The 16633-nt window shown below is 39.8% G+C and overlaps 1 protein-coding gene across 1 annotated transcript in view; it reads right to left on the minus strand.

The window, feature by feature from the left end:
- The window catches only part of C2CD6 (C2 calcium dependent domain containing 6), a 142946-nt gene that overhangs the window by 64277 nt on the left and 62036 nt on the right, over positions 1-16633 (minus strand). The window contains exons 11-13 of the mRNA XM_048214000.2: positions 13698-13764; positions 4717-4760; positions 3071-3511 (exon numbers count right to left, since the gene is read on the minus strand). Of these exons, the coding sequence (XP_048069957.2) occupies positions 3071-3511; positions 4717-4760; positions 13698-13764 (552 nt within the window). The remainder of the gene's footprint in view (positions 1-3070; positions 3512-4716; positions 4761-13697; positions 13765-16633) is intronic.

A 16633-nucleotide genomic window follows, 5' to 3' on the forward strand; every position in this document is an offset into this window, starting at 1 on the left:
TCACTTATGAAATGAAAACTGAATATTTTGGAAGTTAGTCTCAATAGAGAAATTAAAAGGCAAACTACAAACGATGAAAAAGAATATGCCATAATATAATAAAAAATATTACTATAAAAAATGTGCCATGACTATACCAATGGTTAATATCCTTATAATGAAAAAGAGCTTACTGCAAAACTTCAACATCATCACCAAGTACTCACCAGAAGACAAAGGACACGATCTATCTACTCATACTAGGGACAAAACAGCTAATAAGTATGAAAAAGTTCTACTTATTCCTTAAAAGATCATTAATATTCAAATACTATTGGTGAGAAGGTAAAGTGGCAAAATCTTTCTGGAGAGCAAATTTGTCCATATGCCATTTTTATGAATATATGAGGGCATAATCACAGATCCGAATAGTTACAGAAAAGGCTGTTAATTTCAAACCTAATGTCTAACAATATAGAAAATGTTTAAAGGAATTATTAAGTATCTATATTTGAGGATATTCTACACCTTGAAGATTTTTAAGAAAATCGGGTAACGGGGCGCCTGGGTAGCGCAGTCGTTAAAGCGTCTGCCTTCGGCTCAGGGCGTGATCCTGGCGATCCGGGATCGAGTCCCACATCAGGCTCTTCCGCTATGAGCCTGCTTCTTCCTCTCCCACTCCCCCTGCTGTGTTCCCTCTCTCGCTGGCTGTCTCTCTGTCACATAAATAAATAAAATCTTTAAAAATAAAAAAAATAAAAAAAAAATAAAAAAAAAAAGAAAATCGGGTAACATGCTTATAATGTCAAATTTTGAACAGCACAATATAACATTTTATATATAAATATATATTATATATACACACATATATAATTTGATCCAAGTTTTTAAAAATAAATGAAAAATATGTTTATATATAAATAGCAAGGCTGAAAGGAAAAAATTGTTAAAATGGCAGGATTTTTAAATTGGTCTTTTATGCATCTATTTTCTAAATTTTCTATAACTGTATTACTTTCACATTCAGTAAAAATAAGAATGTTATTCTTTATACGTTACACTGGATAAGCTACTGATCTAGGTATTTAAGAATAATTCCCCAACTAGGGGCACCTGGGTGGCTCAGTCAGTTAAGTGTCTGCCTTCAGCTCAGGTCATGATCCCCAGAGTCCATCCCCACATTGGGCTCCTTGCTCAGCGGGGAACCTGCTTCTCCCTCCCCCTCTCCCTCTGCCTGCCACTCCCCCCTGCTTGTACACACAAGCTCTATCAAATAAATTAATTTAAAAAAGAATAATTCCCCAACCAGAGTTATTTAATAAAATTATCTTTTAGAATTTGGAAGTTAGGGGTGCCTAGGTGGCTCAGTCATTAAGCATCTGCCTTCTGCTCAGGTCATAATCCCAGGGTCCTGGGATCGAGCCCCGCATCAGGCTACCTGCTCGGTGGGAAGCCTGCTTCTCCCTCTCCCACTCCCCCTGCTTATGTTCCCTCTCTCGCTGTCTCTGTCATTAAATACATAAAATTTAAAAAAAAGAATTTGTAAGATAATTTAGAAATGACCTGATATGGTCTACCATTCAATAGATGAGGAAATAAGTCTAGAGGTTTAGATGCCCAAGCTTGTTGAAGTATTTAGAGGCAGAACCTTACTTAGAATTCAGACTGTTTACCCACTGACCAGTACACATTTTTACACTGCTTTATGAGCTACCTATAATAGTGATTCAAATAAAAAGTAAAGATCTAAGTAGAATAATTGTCATGCTTTAACCCTTTGAATTTACATTTAAATCATTCTCATTTTAAACTATAAAATTATTTGTAATAAGAATATTATTTCCTATAACAGTTTTAATAAAAATTTCCACTGAAATAACTTCCCAAGGTTTTAAATTTCCATCTTGCTATTGTTACACTTTCAGCTGAATTTTTTTTATAATAATATTTTTTAATTATGTTAGTCACCATACAGTACATCCCTGGTTTTTGATATAAAGTTCCATGATTCATTAGTTGCATATAACACCCAGTGCACCATGCAATACGTGCCCTCCTTACTACCCATCACCAGCCTATCCCATTCCCCCACCCCCCTCCCCTCTGAAGCCCTGTTTGTTTCTCAGAGTCCACAGTCTCTCATGGTTCATTTCCCCTTCTGATTATCCCCCCTTTCTTTATCCCTTTCTTCTCCTACCAATCTTCCTACTTCTTATGTTCCATAGATGAGTGATTAAGAAGATGTGGTCCATATATACTATGGAATATTACTCAGCTATCAAAAAGAATGATTTCTCAAAATTTGCTGCAACATGGACGGCACTGGAGGAGATAATGCTAAGTGAAATTATCATATGGTATCAGCTGAATTTTATTACCCACCCATGAGACTAGTTTGTACTACGGGTATCTCACATCACTCTGTTTTTCTTTCAAGGGTTTTTTTTTTTTCTCTTTACTTGAATCTAAGTAGGGTAGGAATGTTTAGTATACTTAGACACACTTCCACTTGGAGACTTTTGAATGCATTTTCAATTTATTTGTTTTTTATGGAACATAAGAAGTAGGAAGATCAGTAGGAGAAGAAAGGGAAGAAGAAAGGGGGGTAAACAGAAGGGGGAATGAAGCATGAAAGACTATGGACTCTGGGAAACAAACTGAGGGCTTCAGAGGGGAGGGGGTGGGGGAATGGGATAGGCTGGTGATGGGTAGTAAGGAGGGCACGTATTGCATGGTGCACTGGGTGTTATACGCAACTAATGAATCATCGAACTTTACATCAAAAACTAGGGATGTACTGTATGTTCACTAACATAATATAATAAAAATATTATTATAAAATAAAAAAATGAATTATTTTGTTTTCTCTAGTCTTATACTTCTAATATGAGGGCAGCTACCTTTAGTTCAAGGTCTTCCTCTGGATCTTGGCTTTGAGACCTACCTTTTGATTTTGAATCTGGGGAAACTAAGCTTGTGCTCTTCTTTCTAGCTAAGCTTCAACTGTTGCTTTGCCATCTAAGTTCTGCTGGTGATGAATCTAAGTTCCTCCTCTTTATTTTACCTGGATATATATAGTTTTCAACTTTACCTCTGATGGAGATGAGTCTGTTTTTAAAAGCCTTAGATATCTATCTTTCAATTTTACTTCTGGTGGAAAGAACATATTTTTCATTTTTCCCTCTGGCGCAGCTTCTGATTGGTATTCCTCTAAAGGCGATATTTTGTTCTCCTCCGTTATTGTCAGGGTAGGAATAATGGGCAATGGAGTTTGCTTTGTTGATTCATCTGTTTGCTTCGTTGATTCATCTCTTTGCTTTGTTGATTCATCTTTTTGCTTTGTTGACTCATCTGTTTGCTTTGTTGACTCATCTGTTTGCTTTGCTGACTCATCTGTTTGCTTTGCTGACTCATCTGTTTGCTTTGCTGATTCATTACTTTCAGGGGCAACAGCAACAACATCTGAATTATCTTGATTTGACTGCTTCAAAGTTGGTAGAGTCAGGCCTTTCTTATCATCATTATCTGGCAACTAGAAAATATATCAATAAAGCAAGCTACCAATTAATCATTACTGACTAGAAAATATTTAAAACTAATAAAACTGGACTTAAAATCATTTGTATCCTTATCCATTATCATAAGAAGTGACCATCAATATCTGTCAATTATTACATTCTTTATTAAAAGAGTTACTACTTGCCTGAAACCATGGACTACAGAATGTTATTCATTAAAATGATCACACTGCTTTATTTTTTCTTAAAGACTTTATTCATTTATTTCACAGAGAGTGAGATACCACAAGCAGGGGGAGCAGCAAGCAGAGGGAGAAGGAGGAACAGGCTACCCACTGAGCAAGGAGCCTCACTGGGGCTCAATCCCAGGACCCCGGGATCATGACCTGAGCCAAAGGTAGACGCTTAACCAACTGAGCCTCCCAGGCATAAAGCAGTGGTTCTCATGTATTCAGATTCTATAAATCAGCAATATCTTAAAATTGAGGGGTCCACCATTTTGCTGTCTATTATGATACACCAATATATCATAATAAAGGAAATTTAAGGGATGCCTCGGTGGCTCAGTCAGTTGAGTGTCCAACTTGATTTCAGCTTGGGTCATGATCTCGGGGTCATGGGATTGAGCCCCGTGTCAAGCTTTGTCCTCAGCTGGGAGTCTGCTTGAGATTCTCTCTCTCTGCCCCTCCCCCAACCACACACTAAAACGAACCCTCTCTAAAATAAATAAATAAATCTTTTTTATAAAACAAAAATAAGGGAAATTTTAAGAGCAAAATAGCACAAAGAAAATATCATAAAATCAAATACTATTCTACGAACTCTATTTTTTTGCTTCTATCTTAAATATAGATTATGAAGCCAAAGAGAAAGTAAAGAATGTGGTTAAGTCTCTGGCATCCATTTCTAAGATCATTGTGTAGAATTTTATGCTTTTATTTTTACTTGTTGCCCCCTTTCTCTTCATCAACATCTTTTGTCCCTTACCTTTGTATGTAGTTTTAAATATTACCATTTTATGCTGTAATTTACCTTTTAAGAGTGTAATTTAACTTAAATAATGTAATTGTATAGATACTGCCACAAGAGAAATAACCATAAAGACCTGAATAACTTCTTGAGTGCTTTTTTCTCTACCTATAAATGTTTCTTTATTTATAAATGTTTCATCCCTTTATAAAATAGTGACTATTAGAAGTTCTCTAACAAGTTCCCTTACCTCATTTGGAACAGTTTCAGCTTCCTCCATTATAAAAGGGACATCTGTTAATAAATTAATAGAAGTATTTTATTATTATATTACATTATAAAACAAAAAACATTTATACATATGTATACTAATAAAATACTATTTTAATTTTTCTCACCAAGAACAAAGAACAATTTAAATCAAAGCAGCTATTCAAACATAAATATTATTTAGTAAAAACAGGCTGATGAATCTCTGGGAAGATGGGGGGGTGGTAAATTGAAAAGGTGTGGAGATAAAATGAAAGCATGCATTAACTGGTAAGATTTCAGATCCATCAATGTAAGACATAAAAATAGATATAGAGTAGGGAAAAAAGATGGCAGAGTAGGGGACCCCTTTTTCAGCTGGTCCCCTGAGTCGAGCTGGATAGGTACCAAACCATCCCGAAAACCCACGAAATCAGCCTGAGACACAGGAAAATACATCTGGATCTCTACAAACAAACATCTCCAGCACTGAGTATTGAGGTACGAAGTGGGGAGTCATGAATCCTCGCACAGATATCGGAAGATAAACGGAAGGGGGAGGGAGCTGCCGTGCTCAGGAGCTGGGAAACAGTAGCCACCTGCACTGGGGAGCGGCGGGGATCCTGGACAGGCACCCGAGAGAGAGCAGACTGAGACTGTGAGCCTGGGAACCCGGGCGTCCATACTGAAAACCAGAGCTCCATAGCGCTCACTCAAACTAGACAGAAACCGGGAGCTCAGGAGCGCTCGTGCAACCAGGCTGAAAACCGGAGCTCCGGGGTGCGCGTGAACCACAGTGCAACAGGTAGCTTGGGATCGCGTGTGGGAACAGGGGAGGGGGGGCTGGTGGTGTTAGAAGCACAAAGGACAGAGACGTGTTAGCCCTGGAAGTGAGGGCTGGGAGAGTGGCTGTGGGGCGCACATCCCGGGACACTGCAGAGTTTTTAGCAGCACTGACGGAAACAGAGTTAGAGTGGCCAGGAGAGCTCAGTGGAGAGCGGACTGCGATCTCTGTTCTGAGACAGATGCTAGGATACGGCCACTGCTGCTCTGACTCGCAGAAGAGGCACAGAAAACCGCCAGGGAAAGCTGCCAGAGAACAAAAGCCCAGAAATACCGGCTCATTGTGCCCATCCCCATCCCCCCTCGCAGGAGACAGGGCGAATCTACCCAAACAGGGTTGCCTCAATATCAGTGCAGCAGGCCCCTCCCCCAGAAGGCAGGCTGAAAAATCAAGAAGCCCACATCCCTAAGGTCCCTATAAAACAAGTGCACACTGCCTGGGTCCTGGTCAATAATTTGGGCTCTGGACATCCCTGCAACCTCTCATCAGAATGACGAGGAGGAGAAATCCCCCCCCCCCAGCAAAGATAATGAGTCTGTGGCCTCTGCCACAGAAATGATGGATATGGATATAACCAAATTGTCAGAAACGGAGTTCAGAGTAACAATGGTCAAGACGATGTTGGACTTGAAAAAAATATTAATGAAAATATTAATGAGAATATAGAATCTCTAAAGACGGAAATGAGAGCAAATCTGGCAGAAATTAAAAATGCTATGAATCAAATGCAGTCAAAACTAGATGCTCTGACAGCCAGAGTAAATGAGGCAGAAGAACAAATTAGTGAATTGGAGGATGGGATGGTAGAAGAGAAAGTTAAAACGGAAACTTGGCTCAAAAAAAATCCAATTTCAAGAATGTAAATTAGGGGAGATTACTGACTTAATGAAACATTCCAATGTTAGAATCACCGGCATCACCGAGGGGGTGGAGAAAGAGAGGTCTAGAAGAGATATTTGAACAAATTGTAGCTGAAAACTTCCCGAATCTGGCAAAGGAAACAAGCACTCGTGTCCAAGAGGCAGAGAGGACCCCACCCAAGCTTAACCAGGACAAACCTATGCCACGTCATGACATAGTGCAATTCGCAAATATTAGATCCAAGGATACAGTATTGAAATCATCCAGGGGGAAGAATATATTTACGTACAGAGGGAAAAATATTAGAATAAGGTCAGACCTGTCTACAGAGACCCAGCAGGCCAGGAAGGGTTGGCAGGGTATTTTCAAAGCTCTATCTGAGAAGAACATGCAGCCAAGGATCCTTTATCCAGCAAGGCTGTCATTCAGAATTGATGGAGAGATAAGGACCTTCCAAGATCAGCAGAAATGGAAGGAATTCGTAACCACCAAACCAGCCCTACAGGACATATTAAGGGGGATTCAATAAAAGTAAAAAGGCCCCATAAGTGATACAGAACAGAAATTTACAATCTATAGAAACAAAGACTTCACAGGCAGCATGACATCACTAAAATCATTTCTCTCGATAATCACTCTCAATATGCATGGGCTAAATGCTCCCATAAATGCCACAGGGTTGCAGATTGGACAAAAAGAAATGACCCATCCATTTGCTGTCTACAAGAGACTCATCTTGAACCTAAGGATACATCCAGACTGAAAGTGAAGGGATGGAAAACCATTTTTCATGCCAATGGACCTCAAAAGAAAGCTGGGGTACCAATTCTCATATCAGACAGATTAGATTTTAAAGTAGACTGTAGTTAGAGATACAGAAGGACACTATATTATTCTTAAAGGATGTATCCAACAAGTGGATATGACAATTATAAATATCTATGCCCCCAACAGGGTAGCAGCTAGATACACAAGCCAACTCTTAACTAGAATAGAGAGACATATAGGTAATAATACTTTAATAGTAGAGGACCTCAACAGTCCACTCTCAGCAACAGACAGATCACCCTAGCAGAAAATCAACAAACAAGAGCTTTAAATGACATACTGGACCAGATGGACCTCATAGATATGTACAGAACACTACACCCCAGAACAATGAAATACTCATTCTTTTGGAATGCACATGGAACTTTCTCCAGAATAGACCATATAGTGGGTCACAAAACAGGTCTCAACCGATACCAAAAGACTGAGATTATTCCCTGCATATTCTCAGACCACAATGCTTTGAAATTGGAACTCAATCACAAGGAAAAATTTGGAAGAAACTCAAACACTTGGAAACTAAGAACCATCCTGCTCAAGAATGATTGGGTAAACCAGGTAATTAAGAAGGAGATCAGGGGCGCCTGGGTGGCACAGCGGTTAAAGCGTCTGCCATTGGCTCAGGGCGTGATCCCGGCGTTATGGGCGTTATGGGATCGAGCCCCACATCAGGCTCCTCCGCTATGAGCCTGTTTCTTCCTCTCCCACTTCCCCTGCTTGTGTTCCCTCTCTCGCTGGCTGTCTCTATCTCTGTCAAATAAATAAATTAAAAAAAAAAAAAAAAAAAGAAGGAGATCAAACAATTTCTGGAGACCAATGAAAATGAAAACACACTGGTCCAAAACCTATGGGACACTGCAAAGGTGGTCCTAAGGGGAAAATACATAGCCATCCAAGCCTCACTCAAAAGAAGAGAAAAATCTAAAATGCAGTTTTTATACTCTCACCTCAAGAAGCTGGAGCTGGAACAGAAGAACAGGCCTAATCCACGCACGAGAAGGCAGGTGATCAAGATTAGAGCACAGATCAATGAATTAGAAACCAGGAGCACAGTAGAGCAGATCAACAGAACTAGAAGCTGATTCTTTGAAAGAATAAACAAGATCAATAAGCCACTGGCCAGACTTATTCAAAAGAATAGAGAAAGGACCCAAATTAATAAAATTATGAATGAAAGGGGAGAGGTCACAAGCAACACCAATGAAATAGGAAGGATCAATAGAAACTCTTATCAACAGCTTTATGCCAATAAATTAAACAACCTGGAAGAAATGGATGCCTTCCTGCAAACCTATAAACTACCAAGACTGAAACAGGAAGAAACTGATTATTTAAACAGACCGATTAATTATGAAGAGTTTGAAGCAGTGATCAAAAACCTCCCCCAATACAAGAGTCCAGGGCCTGACGGATTCCTCGGGGAATTCTACCAAACATTCAAAGAAGAAATAATACCTATTCTCCTGAAGCTGTTTCAAAAAATAGAAACAGAAGGAAAACTACCAAACTCATTCTATGAGGCCAATATTACCTTGATCCCCAAACCAGGCAAAGACCCCATCAAAAAGGAGAATTACAGACCGATATCCCTGATGAATACGGACGCCAAAATCCACAACAAGATCCTAGCTAATAGGATCCAACAGTACATTAAAAGGATTATCCATCATGACCAAGTGGGATTCATCCCTGGGATGCAAGGGTGGTTCAACATTCGCAAATCGATCAGTGTGATAGAGCATATCAACAAGAAGAGAGTCAAGAACCATATGATCCTCTCAATTGATGCAGAAAAAGCATTTGACAAAATACAGCATCCTTTCCTGATTAAAACCCTTCAGAGTGTAGGGATAGAGGGTACATTCCTCAATTTCATAAAAACCATCTATGTAAAGCATACAGCGAATATCATTCTCAATGGGGAAAAGCTGGAAGCCTTTCCCTTAAATCAGGAACACGACAAGGATGCCCATTCTCACCATTATTATTCAACACAGTACTAGAAATCCTTGCAACAGCAATCAGACAACCAAAAGGGATAAATGTATTCAAATCGGCAAAGAAGAGGTCAAACTGTCTCTCTTCGCAGATGACATGATACCCTATATAGAAAACCCAAAAGACTCCACCCCCAAACTACTAGAACTTATAGAGCAATTCAGTAATGTGGCGGGATACAAAATCAATGCTCAGAAATCAGTTGCATTTCTATACACGAACAATGAGACTGAAGAAAGAGAAATTAGGGAATCCATTCCATTTACAATAGCACCAAAAATCATACGTTATCTCGGAATTAACTTAACCAGAGACGTAAAGGAACTATATTCTAGAAACTACAAAACACTCCTGAAAGACATTGAAGAAGACACAAAAAGATGGAAAAATATTCCATGCTCATGGATCGAAAGAATAAACAGAGTTAAAATGTCTATGCTACCCACAGCAATCTACACTTTCAGTGCCATCCTGTTCAAAATACCAATGACATTTTTCAAAGAACTGGAACAAACAGCCCTTAAATTTGTGTGGAACCAGAAAAGGCCACGAATCTCCAAGGAACTGTTGAAAAGGAAAAATAAAGCTGGGGGCATCACGTTGCCAGATTTCAAGCTATACTACAAAGCTGTGATCACAAAGACAGCATGGTACTGGCACAGAAACAGACACATAGACCAATGGAACAGAATAGAGAACCCAGAAATGGACCCTCGGCTCTTTGGGCAACTAATCTTTGACGAAGCAGGAAAAAACATCCAGTGGAAAAAAGACAGTCTCTTCAATAAATGGTAGTGGGAAAACTGGACAGCTATATGCAAAAGAATGAAACTTGACCACTCTCTCACACCACACACAAAGATAAACTCGAAATGGTTGAAAGACCTTGATGTGAGACAGGAATCCATCAAAATCCTAGGGGAGAACACAGGCTGCAACCTATTTGACATTGGTCACAGCAACTTTTTTCATGACACTTCTCCAAGGGCAAGAGAAACAAAAGAAAAAATGAACTTGTGGGACTTCATCAAGATAAAAAGCTTCTGCACAACCAAGGAAACAGTCAAAAAAACTAGAGGCAGTCCACGGAATGGGAGAAGATATTTGCAAATGACATTACAGATAAAAGACTGGTATCCAAGATCTACATAGAACTTCTCAAACTCAATACATGAGAAACAAATAATCAAATCAAAAAATGGGCAGAAGATGCAAACAGACACTTTTCCAATGAAGACATACAAATGGCTAACAGACATATGAAAAAGTGTTCAAAATCACTAGCTATCAGGGAAATTCAAATAAAACCACACTGAGATACCACCTTACACCTGTTAGAATGGCAAAAATTGACAAGGCAGGAAACAACAAATGTTGGAGAGGATGTGGAGAAAGGGGATCCCTCTTACACTGTTGCTGGGAAGGCAAGCTGGTACAGCCACTTTGGAAAACAGTGTGGAGGTCCCTTAAAAAGTTAAAAATTGAGGTACCCTAGGATCCAACAATTGCACTACTGGGCATTTACCCCAAAGATACAGACGCAGTGAAGAGAAGGGCCATATGCACCCCAATGTTCATAGCAGCATTGTCCACAATAGCTAAATCATGGAAGGAGCCGAGATGCCCTTCAACAGATGACTGGATTAGGAAGTTGTGGTCCATATATACAATGGAATATTACTCAGCTATGAGAAAAAACAAATTCTCAACATTTGCTGCAACATGGACGGCACTGGAGGAGATAATGCTAAGTGAAATAAGTCAAGCAGAGAAAGACAATTATCATATGATTTCTCTCATCTATGGAATATAAGAACTAGGAAGATCGGTAGGGGAAGAAAGGGAAAAAGAAGGGGGTAATCAGAGGGGGGAATGAAGCATGAGAGACTATGGACTATGAGAAACAAACTGAGGGCCTCAGAGGGGAGGAAGGTGGGGAATGGGATAGACCAGTGATGGGTAGTAAGGAGGGCACGTATTGCATGGTGCACTGGGTGTTATACGCAACTAATGAATCATCGAACTTTACATCGGAAACTGGGGATGTACTGTATGGTGGCTAACATAATAAAAAATCATTTAAAAAAAAGTTAAAAATTGAGCTACCCTATGATCCAACAATTGCACTACTGGGCATTTACCCCAAACATACAGACGCAGTGAAGAGAAGGGCCATATGCACCCCAATGTTCATAGCAGCATTGTCCACAATAGCTAAATCATGGAAGGAGCCGAGATGCCCTTCAACAGATGACTGGATTAAGAAGATGTGGTCCATATATACAATGGAATATTACTCAGCCATCAGAAAGAACGATTTCACAACATTTGCAGCAACATGGACGGGACTGGAGGAGATAATGCTAAGTGAAATAATCAAGCAGAGAAAGACAATTGTCATATGGTTTCACTCATTTATGGAACATAAGAAATAGCAGGAAGATTGGTAGGAGAAGGAAGGGAAGAATGAAAGGGGGGTAAACAGAAGGGGGAATGAACCATGACAGACTGTGGACTCTGGGAAACAAACTGAGGGCTTCAGAGGGGAGGGGGGTGGGGGAATGGGATAGGCCGCTGATGGGTATTAAGGAGGGCACGTATTGCATGGTGCACTGGGTGTTATACGCAAAAAATGAATCGTGGAACACTACATCAAAAACTAAGGATATACTGTATGGTGACGAACATCATAAAAAATTATTATAAAAAATATGCAGTATATTTTGCTACAAGTCAAGAGGAAATAAAATAAATCCCAGATGGTCAGTGATAGGGTTGGAATTGGAAAAAGAGATTGAAATAAAGTTGCATATAACCAGAAACAGAAGGACCATTTGAAAGAGGCTGATTGAATCACTTGTAAAATTGTCCTACAAATATAAAGATTATATATTTAGCAAGTAGAAAAATAAAACCTTAAAGGAAGAGAGACAGAATAAAAATTGAGATATAAAGGAATGTGTTAAGTCTAACACAAAATTTATTATGGTCAGTGTTAGCTGTGTGACTGTGGTCAGCTTAGCCCATTTTTCTGAGCGTTGTTGTTCTCATTTGTAAGACAGGATTAATAATGGCTTATCTTACAGGTATGATACAAGTATATGTAAGATGCAAGCAGCAATATGGTGAAATGCTTAAGCTCTTGGGTCAAATGGACGAGGTTCAAATTTAATCCCTATCAGTTGACGGCTGTGTGACTTCTGACTGGTTACTTGATCTGTCTGATCCTCACCTTTCTCATCTGTAAAATATGGGTAAATAATAATAACACCCTCTACTGACTGCTGTGAGGACTGATTTATATAATCCAGGTAAAGGCCTGTAACACAGTGGTCAATAAATGTTAGCTGAAGCTATAAGAAGCTATAGGAATGCCAGAAAAAAGAAGTCACTAGACTTATATCTTCAGATAAAAAAAAAGAGAGAGAAAAAAAGTTGGCAACCAACAGTGACTGAGGCGTATTTACCTCAAATCTTCAACAGTGATACTGACAATGGAAACTGTGATTCTCCTCTACCTGAAAACTGAACGTTTCAAGGTAAAGAGTAGGCTAAAGACAGCAGAGCTCTGCTAGGCTGGCTGCTTCTCAGAGGCTAGGAAATGAACATATCAAAGGCTGAGGTAGCCAGGAAGTAAAAATAGGGAAATAAAGAAGTAACCCGGGGCACAATTCTTGTAACAATATATCATTATTCCACCCCAAAGAATCCAAGATTTTATAGACATAGCTTACGCATCTATTTTAACTTAGTTTCAACGAATCTTTTAACGGAGATTTTTTTTAAAAGACTGCCAAATAATACCTTCCATTATCTTACCAATAATTTGTGATAAGTTCTCAAATTTAATGCTTATTGAATTTCCCATCTCCCTCTCTCTGTCCTCCTTCCTTACACACACACACACACACACCCCTCTACTTAAAAGAGACCAATAGCCCTACAGCTAATGTTTAAGAAAAATACTTTTTCATAGATCATAGTGAAGATTTAACTTTTTTCTTGTCCTTAAATGAGGAAAGGAGCATTAAAAAACAAAAAACAAAAAACAAAAAACCTCTTGGGCACCCTGGGTGGTTTAGTTGGTTAAGCATCCAACTCTTGGCTCCGGTCATGATCTCAGGGCTGTGAGATCAAGCCCCACGTCGGGGTTCAAACTCAGTGCAAAGTCTGCTTGAGATTCTTTCCCTCTCCCTGTCTGACCCCCCACTGCTCATACACATGCTGTCTCTCTCTCTCATATAAATAAAATCTTTTAAAAAACCCTCTTAGTTGGGTCAAAGTCTTTTCTTTGGAGTGTTACAAAATAAATACTATATACTAAAACTATGACATACATATTTCAAACAAAAAATGAAATCTACTTAAAGCAAATAAACAATTTTATTTTTGTGATACAACCACACTCTTTTTAATTGTCAATAAACACAAATGTGAAATAGTTTCTTAACCTGATGTTTCAAAAACTTCAGACTCCTCTTCACGTAGGCTTTTAACTAACTCGTCGGTATCAATTTCCTAGAAACAAGGGTAAAAAAAGATGTTGGAGAAATGTTTAGAGAGCCAAGCTGCCTTTATAAATTCTTTTATTACCTTCTTTAAAATTTACAGAAGAATATGGGTTTATGATAAAAACCATCCACACAGCACTATTTTAAAGAGAAGTATATCCTGGTAGGAGTTAATGTTCCAGAGAGAAGCTATCCAATAATTGATAGGGTATTTGAGTGACAAATGTATAAGAGAAAAAGATTATGAGATAAATGACATAATATTGTAACTTCAAGGGATAAAAGAGGATACCCCCAGAAAACAGATTACTTTTTTATTGGAAAACATTATGACCTATGAGTTGCAAAGTGATGTGTATCTTTAAAAAAATTCCAAGAGGAATTATAAGGTAGAGTGATCACTGAATCTTATAAAGTACTGATCTTTTAATAAGAACCCAAAGTCCATAGTTCCTTTAATGAAGAGCCCCTCAAATTTTCCCTAAAATACTAATTCTGTATAAGTGCTAATTAATTTATCCTAAGGCACTACCACTATGCCAAATTATAATGAGGCATTGAAAAACATTAATATATCAGTGTGTTATGACTACCATTTCAAGGCTGTGATCTTAGTGTTTGATTAATCTACTGAAACCCCTATGTATTCCTATTGCCAGGTCAAAATGTATAGGTCAGACTGTATTTCTAAATATTAAGCCTTACTTATATATCTGATAAAGGTCTAATATTCAAAATATAAAGAACTCTTACAACTGAACAATAAAAAAATAACCCAATTTAAAAATCAACAAAGGATTTGAATAAACATTTATCCGAAGACGATATACAAATGGCCAGTAAGCACATGAAAAGATGTTCTCATCATTGGTTATCAGGGAAATGCAAATCAAAACCACAATGAGATACCACTTCAAACCCCCTAAGATGGCTATAATTGAAACAAACAAAAAAGGAAAATAAGTGTTGGAAAAGATATGGAACCTTCATACATTGCTGGTTAGATGTAAAATTGTGCAGCTGCTATAGAAAACAGTTTGATAGTTCCTGGAGAAGTTAAGGAGGGAACTACTGTATGATCCAACAATTCTACTCCTAGGTATATACCCAAGAGAATTACAAACATGTTCACATAAAAACCTGCACATGAATGTGCACAGCAGCATTATTCATGATAGCTAAAAAGTTGAAACAACCCAAATGTCCACGAACTGATGAGGATAAACAAAACGTAGTACATATCCATACAGTGGAATATTATTTGGCAATAAAAAGAAACAAAGTAGTGATACATGTTACAATGGGGATGAACCCTGAAAACATTATGCTAAGTGAAAGAAGCAAGTCACAAAGAACCATATATTGTATGATTCCACTCAAATGAAAGGTTTAGAATAAGCAAATCTATAGAAACAGAAAGTAGACTAGCTATTGTCTAGAGAACGGGGGATCTGGGAGGTTTGGTTAAGGGATGTGGAGTTTCTTTTCGGGGTTATGAGAATATCTGAAAATTGATTGTAGCAATGGACATACAACTCTGTGAATATACTAAAGGCCACTGAATTGTATACTTTGAATAGGTGAATTATATCTTAACAATGCTGTTAAAAAACTAAATCCTACAAATTATTAGTCAATATTTATCAAATGTCACATTAGCAAAATATGAAAGTACATGAGCCATGAATAGCATTTTATATATCAAGAATAAGCAGAGTTAGGGTTAAGATGGCGGAGGAGTAGGGGACCCCTTTTTCAGCCGGTCCCCTGAGTCGAGCTGGATAGGTACCAGACCAGCCTAAATAACCATGGAATCAGCCTGAGACGCAGGATGATGCATCTGGATCTCTACAAATGAACATCTCCAGCGCTGAGTATTGAGGTGCGAAGAGGGGAGCTGTAAACCGTGCACAGATATCGGAAGATAAACGGAAGGGGGAGGGAGCCGCCGCGTTGGGCTCCGGGAAGTGGCAGCCACCTGCACGGGGGAGCGGGCGGACTCACAGAGGGCACCGCGAGAGAGCGGACTGAGACCGGTGAGCCGTGAACGCGCGCCACCAGGCTTCTCCCGAAACTCCTGAATCGAGGTGTGCTCACCGGGCATAGACTGAGACCGGGAGACCCGGGAGCGTGCGGGGCGGCCGGTGGCTGGCGGCATTAGAAACACAAAGGACAGAGACGCGCCGGCCCTGGAAGTGAGGGCAGGGACGCCGAGTTGGTGCGCACATCCCGGGACACTGCAGGGTTGAGCAGCACCAACAGTAACAGAGTTAAAGTGGCCAGAACATCAGTGGAGAACGGGCCGCAATCCCTCTGTTCTGAGACAATGCAGCCTCTGCTGCTCTGACTCTCAGAAGAGGCATAGCCGGCCGCCAGGGAAAGCCGCCAGAGAACAAAAGCCTGGAAATACCGGCTCAGAGAGTGCCCATCCCCATTCTCCCTCGCAGGGGACACGGAGACTCTACCCAAACAGGGCTGCCTGAGTATCGGCGCGGCAGGCCCCTCCCCCAGAACACAGAAGGCAGGCTGAAAAATCAAGAAGCCCACAACCCGAGGCGCCTGGGTGGCGCCGTCATTGAGCGCCTGTCTCCGGCTTAGGGCGTGATCCCGGCGTTCCGGAAAGGAGTCCCTCATCGGGCTCCTCCGCTGGGAGCCTGCTTCTTCCTCTCTCACTCCCCTGCTTCTGTTCCGTTCTTGCTGACTGTCTCCCTCTCTCAGATAAGTAAATAAATAAAATCTTTAAAGAAGAAGCCCACATCCCTAAGATCCCTATAAAACAAGGGGCACGGCCTGGGACCCAGTCAATAATTTTGGGCTCTGGACAACCCCGCAACCTCCCCTCATTAGAATGACAAGAAGGAGAAGCCCCCCCCCCC

This window comes from Ursus arctos, unplaced genomic scaffold, assembly GCF_023065955.2.
Source record: "Ursus arctos isolate Adak ecotype North America unplaced genomic scaffold, UrsArc2.0 scaffold_1, whole genome shotgun sequence".
In the NCBI taxonomy this organism is placed as follows: Eukaryota; Metazoa; Chordata; class Mammalia; order Carnivora; family Ursidae; genus Ursus; species Ursus arctos.